Source organism: Petaurus breviceps, unplaced genomic scaffold, assembly GCF_028583685.1.
Source record: "Petaurus breviceps papuanus isolate PSGF00001 unplaced genomic scaffold, PetGlider_PUasm1.0 37, whole genome shotgun sequence".
Taxonomy (NCBI): Eukaryota; Metazoa; Chordata; class Mammalia; order Diprotodontia; family Petauridae; genus Petaurus; species Petaurus breviceps.
In genome coordinates, this window is record NW_027186296.1 from 102,521,452 (window position 1) to 102,530,534 (window position 9,083).

The following is a 9,083-nucleotide window of genomic DNA, read 5'->3' on the forward strand; positions in this document are numbered from 1 at the left end:
GAAGGAAGGAAGGAAGGAAGGAAGGAAGGAAGGAAGGAAGGAAGGAAGGAAAAGGAAGAAAGAAAAAGGAAGGAAAGAAGGAAGGAAGGAAGAGGAAGGGAGAGAAAGGAAGAAAGAAAGAGAAAGGAAGGAAGGAAGAACAGCCTCAGAGAGGATTAGCAACTTGGTCAAATCTATATTACTAGGTCATAGGAAAACCAAGACCAGGGTCCAGATTTAGTGCTCCAACATTCCATTTTTTTAAAATAGACAAATCTGAAGTTGAGAGGAGTCACACCGTTCCTGTGACCCTCAAGGCTGCCCAGTCAGTTAGCGCAGGAGAAGAAGCTAGAATCTGTATCGACAGATTCCCTGTGAAGAGGGTCGCTTCCATGTTGTTTATTAAGTAAGATTTCTCTCCCCAGTGTTCAAAGCCACACTCTATGGAGGCAAAGAACTAGAAATAAAGTTTGTTCCCATCAGCTGGGGAATGACTAAGAGGAAAACTGCTATTTTAATGTGATAAAACTTTAAAATTGTCCAGTAACAAAGGACAGATGGAGGAAATTCAGAGAAACATGGGAATATCTGTATGAACTGATTTGGCTTCAAAATAACCCTGTTTACATTAACCCCAGCAGCACAAATTTAAAAATATTACTAAAAAGAAGCTGTAATGGAAATGTAGATTTTTAAAATCTTCCCTCACCCTAGGCTTCAGTGAACCTGGATTCTGTGGTGGGAGGCTTGTTTTTCAGCAGATACTTTGTGAATGGGCAGTGAGTCAAGAAGGTTGTTGCATTCTCTGAGCCAGGAGAAGGCTATATAAGCCCTGATGGGAAGATTTGCTTTGGGGCCTCTTTGAGAAGTGTTGTGTGATTTGACCACATGAGACTCTGGGCAGCCGTTGTTGAGAGCCCCCCATCTTTGAAAACCCAGATGTTGATGCTTCTCTCTCTGGTAACTGTGATTTGGTATGGATGTAACGTTTGGAGAGTTTGGAAGCCTGTCTACTTGATATCTTCTTCTTTGTAACTTCTGTCTGTATACTCTGAAGTTCAGGGTGCTGACCTTTTCCCCCTGAACTAGGTAAACAATATATGTTTGATTGATTAAAGTAAGTTTGTTAACCCATTTTGAGTTGCTTTCCTTTAGAAAAGCATATCTAAGAACCTGTGTTGGCAGCCACCCTGGGGATGCTGGGGTGCTTGCTGCTACAGAAGCCTAGGTGTAAGTAATTGGAAAGTTAATAGTGATCTTAAAAAAAAAGATAATGAGACGCACCTTCCTCCTCATGACAGTTCACTAGTAAGACAGAATGCAGATTGCTGTACACACCATCAGACTAGGTCACTGCTGGGTTGGGTGGCCTGCCTTCACTGCTTCTTTTTGTTACAAGGGAGGACTCAATCTGGAGAGTTTGGAGGAAAGGGAAAGAAGGAGGAATTTCCAGAAATAATCATAATATGAACACAAAACAAAACAAACAAACAAACAAACAAACAAATAAATAATATGTATTTTTAAAATAATTATTTCCTCCATTTTTTTTCCAGGCTGGTAGAATTATCATACATTGGCCCCATCAGTTATCACTGGGGAGTCTTGTCCAAGTGTTTGGCTTACAGCAAAGCAGCATCAGACCCCTTCGTGTACTCTTTACTAAGGCATCAGTACAAGAAATGCTGGAAGGACATACTGAACAGGATCCTCAAGAGAGGGTCCATCAATTCCTCAGGCCTCACAGGGGACTCTCACAGTCAAAACATTTTGCAAATCACAGAATGAAGGAAGATGCTCCAGTCGTCAGAGGATAACGAAGCATGGATGGGGGCCAGAAGGGAAGACCTCCTAGATACTGAACACAAACCCATCATCAGCTCACCACCATGCAAAGTACCATACCCATCAACCTGTGACTTGTCTGCTTTCCTGAGTGGACTGTTGTCTCAGTACTGCTTGTGAGAGCCATGGCCAAGAGTGACACTGGGAAGGCTTTCTATCCTTCTTCCTGAGGGTATGATTTAGCTTCCAGACCCCCTGGAAGCAGCGCTAAGAGCAGTTGGACCAAAGTGTAAAGTCCCCTCAGGCAGCCCCAGAGTACAGGCACTGAAAGAAGGTGGTTGTTTATCTTCATGACTGAACTGTATAGCCTCAGTTCATTCACTAGCCAGTGGGGACTGTGCTCTTAAAAAATAATGATCCTAGTTGATTCTCAATAGGACAGATCAGATGTTCAGAAGTGGAGATTGTGGGTAACAGCCTGATTCAAAATGCATTATGGATGTAGGTCTACAGTCATTTATTTATTTGTAGCTGCCATGATCAGCTTAAATAATGCTTGATACTTAGGTTCCATCAACATTCATACAAACTGGTTTAGGACAATTTTTGAATTGTATCATATTAGTCGTGAACCCTGTTTTTTAAATAATCAGTTGCCAGACTAAGTTTGGTTTCATCATCAACTCCCTCATTCCCTATGTGTATACATCTGTTCTGGACTGCTTTGGGTAGACAGCACCTTAGTGTAACGGAAACTCAAGTTGATAGATGACACCTTCATTTAGTCCCATTTGAATGGACTGATTCTAAAGCTGTTTTCTTTTGACTTCCTTGCAGAATCCAATATGATTCTAATTTAAGTTGAGTCAAATTGGAGGACCATTACTAATACTTCCTCCATTTATAATGATCCTGGGTTTTCAGGAAACATGTCAACCCCCTCTTACCCAGTGACACATCTCATTTGGTACTCTCAAAGAGGCTGAGAACTGGTGTCACTTATTTTAATCTTAACTCTAAACAACTCTTTCCAACTTTGAAAACAAAGATTATAAGATATATTGAGATGTTTCCCAGCTCCTTTTGCTAAAGGCTCCCTGGAATTAAGCATAGGCCAAGAAAAAGGCCACTACTGAAACTCTCCAAGGAAGCAAACCTTCCATCCCTGGCCCCGTCTTTCAGTCTCCAGTAGTCCTGTCTTCACAAGAAATCAGAATTCAGTGAGTTAGTGAATTTTATTAGTGTAAGTCAAATTCATCACAAATATTTTCCAGTCACACTTAAGGAAGATATGTAGAATAATTGTAACCTCCAATCTTTTATACTTGGGCTTTGTAGATAGCATCATAATATTAGACTCCAGGTAGCAGTTCATACTTACTTGCATTTCTTGAGCCATTTAATAAGATATGGAACTTGCAATGCAACCCCTCCTGAAAAGGACTGACACCCACAGCTGAATGAGTTTCTTTTTTCAATTAATTGTGGATGTGTCTGTGTGATAGATCTAAAAGCAAAAAAAAAATGTTGACCCAAATACCTGAATTTAAAATAAATTAAAATTTTAAAATACCCATCACGTTAACATAACACGAAATGCTTTCCCAAGTGTTTTCCTCATAATTATTCTAAGTATTTGTATTCCCACTTTAAAAAATGACCAAAGTTGAGTCTTACAGAGATTAAATGAGTTGCTCATGATCAGATAGACTAGTTACTAGAGTAAATGTTAGAATCGGGTCTCTTGATTCCAAGTCTAAGACTCTTTCTACTACACTGTGTTGGACTGGGTACTCACGTAAACATAATTTTTAAAGCCTCAAGAGAATTGGAAAGGAGGATAATGGTGTTTATGATTAAATATAGAGAGAACATATACACACCTATGTGTGTTTGTATGTATTTTGTACATACATGTATACAAACATGTATATAAATGTTTGTATCTAATATGTATGTGTATACATATACAGAGAGAGAGAAGCTGTATGATAGAGGGTAGGAGCTTAGACTGATGAAGGCTCAAGGCTCTTCTCTAATCCATGCTGGTTCTCTGATAATAATCAAACTACTTAAATTCCCAATCAGCAACTGCTGATCTGCATTGGTAGGAGTTTCACCATTGGGGATTCTCTATATCAATCAATCAAAGGTCTTATCCAACGTAGAGATATATATTTCACCATACACACATATATATGCCCACACACATATATGTAGTATGTAAACTTTGACCCACACCTCAGTATTCCCAATTGAATTATCTAACTCATTTCAGCAAAATTAATTCATTAAATTTAATACCATAGATAGGACAAAAAGGAACAAGCTACCCAGTATTATCACCCAAAACTTTGCTGGCTGAATTATGCCATATCATGAATTGTACAGTTTCTAAACTGGCTAGATGCTAAGAGGTGGTTAACTGAGATGGAAAGATTTTAAATAAGAAAAGGAAAAGCAATCCAATTTGGAAACCTGTATCTCTTCCTCTGTAGTTAATCTTATTTGATCAGGTTTCATTCAAGCCCACATGATTTGTTAGCTGTGCTGCAACCTCAATAGTTTATAGGATTTTCCTTGATGTCAATGAGATCTGGGTACACTAAAATTCAACTCATTACCTCCCACACTGGGTAAGTTAGTGGTGCATTTTACTCCTATTTTTAAAGTGCCCAGCTGACTTCCCAAAGGCTTCTCACTGAGAATCTTGGCTGTCTTTTACAATCAGAAATGGAGTGGAACAAAAAAAGATCATTTGAGTCATCTCATACCAATAGTTTATCCTCTCCAGTCTTCATTGGAGCTGGACATCACCATAAGCAATAAAGTTCTCTCCTTGTTTCCATAAAAATTTGTTTTTCTTTAATGGCACCTTTCCTTCAGAAGGAAGATGGGAAGGGCATAGCTAATTCATTTTCCTCTATCAACTCATTTTAAAAAATTGTGCATAGGTTTCTGCATGTTTCTTTGAAATATGTTATAGAAATGAATGAATTGAACCTTTCCTCTTATTGGAAGCAACCCATGTATAGGATAAAATCATCTCCTGTGATTGTGATTACAACATTTTTATTAGGAATTACTGGACATCCCTTGTATAAATTCAAGTGAGTATAGTGGGGAAAGAATGTTGTTCAATGTACTTTCAGGCTCTACTCCAAACTTTTAAGTGCTGCCAAATATTATCTCAAAAATAGAGGCAGCATGCCTTAGGTAGCATTTAAAAAATTGATATTGGCACAGTTTCATTTCTCTCCAAAGTTCCTGAATACTGCATATACTAACCTTGTCTAAGAACCTATTATAGTAATTGTATTTTGGTGGGTTGAAATGGAACACTCCATTAAAATACTAAAAATGCACTTTTAGAGAGGCCATTCAGGTTAATAGTAGAATGTGTTTATCCTAAAAGATCAAAAAAGATTTGCCAAGAAATGAAGCCTCTTATGATGGATTTCCTAAGTCACGATAGTTCAATGTTCAGTAAGGGTTTGGTAGGTAAATTGGTTGTAAGGGATACAGAGATTTGATTGCGTTGTATAGCAAAACAAAGTAAGATTTTCAACAAACTATATTTAGTTCACCTGCATCTGGCCCAGAACAAAATCTACCTAGGAATTTTGGCCTTGAAAACAGGATTGAAAACTGGTACAAATTTGAACAATCAAGAATTTGCTGGACCTATTCTACAGATTATATCACTGAGTCCTGCCACTGAGTTGTTTATCTGAGCCTTTAGGTATCTTTATCCAGCTTTTTAGTCCCAGAATAGAATTATCCGGGGGCCAGAATAAAATATAGCCTATGAGATATGATTTCTGGGGTGCCATAAAGAGATCCCTCTTTTACTACCACTATTTTTTTTTAGCTTTTTGGAGAGGGGAAGGCAGGGCAATTGGGGTTAAGTGACTTTCCCAAGGTCACAGGTTAGTAAGTGTTAAGTGTCTGAGGCTGGATTTGAACTCAGGTCCTCCTGACTGCAGGGCCAGGACTCTATTCACTGTGCCACCTAGCCTCCCCACCTACCACTAATTTTTAACCACTGATTCATGCCTGGTGATAAGAGGGAGGGGGTAATACCAGTATTACTCAATGACGATATAGATGATCATCTCAAAATGGTGATCTAGAGACAAGGCCCTAGTTATTTTCACCAAAACAAAACAAAACCAAACCCAACCCCCAGTGTCTTTCTTCTCTACTTGCTATCTTGATAATCTCCAAATGCACCATTTCATTGACTATTGCACAGGTCTTTGAGAACATGCCCCAAAACACTGGTTTGATGATGGTGTAACTTATTTAATCACATTATTCAGAACAGTCAATATCTATCTGGATTTACTCAATCTATGGACACATGTCGAAAATAAAGTCCATTACTGCTTATAACTTCTCTAGAGTGAAATCCATCATACGTTCCAGAGAATTGCAATGACTTAATTCCCCAAGGGTTCCAATTTTTGCTTCCCCAGGACATCTGTTTTTGTTTGAGGACAGTTCTTTTGGATTACTGAAATGTACTCAAAAACATAAAGAGGAAGATGAGATATGCGGTCTGTAAGGGGCAAGGCTAGGGAAACAAAAATGGCACCCTGCATAACTGCTAGGAAAACGAAACATCAATTTTCCCAAGATTAGAATATTAGAACATGGCCAAGTTTCTTTTTCTCTCTCTCCATCTATATTATGTGCATTTTGAAGGGGAGGAGGCATGGATGGACCTTAGCTACAAAAAGAGGAAAAATAAATTGAGAAGCATTTGGTCAGTAATATGTAGACTGCCAACATACTTAACTTCTAAAGACTGATATCAATATTTCTTCTGCAAGGGAAAATGAACCTTTTCTTCACTGCACACTGAGTTTACTTAAAGGGCCACTATAGAAACACTTAGGCTTCTTTCCTAGAACAAATTAAACTTCATACGACAAGAACAACTTTTTCTTTCTTGCTCTTCAAAAACTGGTGTCATCCCACTTAAGTAAACCTATAAGGCCTTCCATCTTTCAATCATTGGCCAATTAATCATGCTCTCATAATGGTTTGTCATGTAAATATGTATTTAAGATTTAAAGCTTGAATATTATGGATCTAACCTTATTGGTGTTGTTGTATCACATATAACCATATTTAATTACAACTTAATTACAACCATGTGTTGTATCACATATAACCATATTTAAAGTCCTTTTTTATAAGGTTTATAATATTGATTCACTAAACTGTATTTGCACCTTCAGGAATATATATGTGGAATTGCTGATTCATGGCCTTTCTGTGTACTCTATCACGCATGCTCAGTAATTATGTGTGGTCAGTGAATTATTTCTGCTTCTTGGTTGAAGACAAATTATTGCACATAGTTTCAAAATCCAATCCATGTACTTTTATCTATTAGTAGTCACAATCGTATCAGAAAACATATAGCCCTCTTTGAGTTGAGAGAGTTCAAAAAATTTTAAGTATTGAGCCTTCATGGAGCCACCAAACAAATTTGGGGATAGATCTGGAGGTAAGTCAAGATAGTAATTGACAGAACCCTAGGTGATTGATCTGAACTGGTCATCATCTTCATGACTAGATCACAGTGGCTATTTGATCTAGTAATTCACTTGTGCCCAACCAACTGAAAATGGTCTAGTGTGTGATACTAAATAGATCCCATTCCAGAGTTTTTTCATTTTGACTATTTAACACTGGACCTATTTTAAAATTATTAATTACAACTGAATTCCCCTGAATTCCCCTCTCCATATTTGAAATCTGAAAAGTTTCCTCCTAAATGAGTCTTTCCAAAACATGAAAATCCTGTTTGGTAACCACTATATAAATACAATCTAATCCAGAGTATATAGCAAATAGCCTTACTGGAGTCCAGTGTCTTGCCAAAGCATTTCCCAGGGGAGAATTTATAAATCTCAGTATCACAGATTGCCTTGGAAGATTGGGAATAAAAATACAAGAGGTGCCTTGATTTACTCTTATTTATAAATGAAACTTTTTTCCCCATAAATATCAGAAAAAGGCATTGTTTTTATTTTGTTAGGGACTTTGAAGAGAAGAAATTTAAACTACTATTTTCCTAGTAGACTTTTCTTTCTTTACTCCGACATGATTATTGCTACGAAAATCTAATTTCTCACCACGTTTCAGTAGAGAGCTGGTAAATGTTTTAATTGCTAAATGTGTCATTCAATCCTTGAAGGTAAACTTAGGAAGCTTATCCTTTTCCATATAATTGGAGAATTTCTATCAGTGGGGACCTTTAATTCTTCCGGTGACAAATGGAATCTCCATCTTGTTGGTTGGATGTTAGCCTTAGCCTTCTAATACTTGCAAGCAATGGGCCAGAAAGCACAGCCTACTTCTTCCCATTCTTTGAACTGTCCCAGGGTTTGAGGGAAATTCATTTAAAACAATATTGACATGTTGTTTGCATTGAGCTTGGAGAAATGGCTACAGTGAGCATGTAATTATAAAAGAGCACTCTGAAAAGACAGTTGAGGTAGCCTTGCTATTTTATTGTTGCACATGTAAATCTACTCTACATCTGGAGTTTTTTTTTAGAAGATTTGGTGACATGAATTAGGAAGTAAAGTGCATATTTGATTGACCAGCAAAATCATCTCAAATTCTTTGATTCTTCTAAAATATTGAAAACCTGAAATCGTCTGAGTTGTAGGAGTGCAGAAAACCATCTTAAAGTACCAAGTCCTTGCATTATAATAAATTGTGTACGATCATTAATAACCTGGAAAACTGGCATAAAAGAAAGTCTGACTCCAGTCCAAGTTGAATATTACATAATGTTTGCTAGTGTTGCTTTAATTTTATTTCCTCATAATTCACATTTTCCCCCCTAAAAATAGAGATCTATTGAAGACAAAAATGATTTTCAAAATCCTCCTTTCATTGAATTAAATAGATCTGACATAACATTTTTCTTTCTCAGCTGAAATCTCACAAAGATTTTTGAATCCAAGGATTATGTTACCTGCTGTGTTTACAAAGGCTTATGTTTTGTGATGACATATAAAATGTTGTAATATATTTTTATCAATGGTGAATATAGGGAAAATATATATTGTGATTTTTGTCAAACAAAGTTTTCTGTTATAAAAAAATGTTATACCACTATGTAAGGACTTGGTGTAAACATTTTTAGATAAAAGTTTGCATTCAAATATGTCAGTCTCTTGTGACTTACTTTTTAAAGTTTCAGATGTATACTTGGAGGTAAAATGGCAAATGGTTTGTACTTAGTAGCTTCCCATCACCCTCTGAGAACTCTCTCACCTCTTTGCCCCATCTCA

General features: G+C 37.1%; 1 protein-coding gene across 1 annotated transcript in view; it reads left to right on the plus strand.

Annotated features, from left to right (window-relative positions):
• The window catches only part of GPR26 (G protein-coupled receptor 26), a 47,596-nt gene extending 38,758 nt beyond the window's left edge, over nucleotides 1–8,838 (plus strand). The window contains exon 3 of the mRNA XM_069099169.1: nucleotides 1,536–8,838. Coding sequence (XP_068955270.1) covers nucleotides 1,536–1,767 — 232 coding nt within the window. The 3' untranslated portion in view covers nucleotides 1,768–8,838. The remainder of the gene's footprint in view (nucleotides 1–1,535) is intronic.
• Nucleotides 8,839–9,083: the final 245 nt, after the last annotated feature.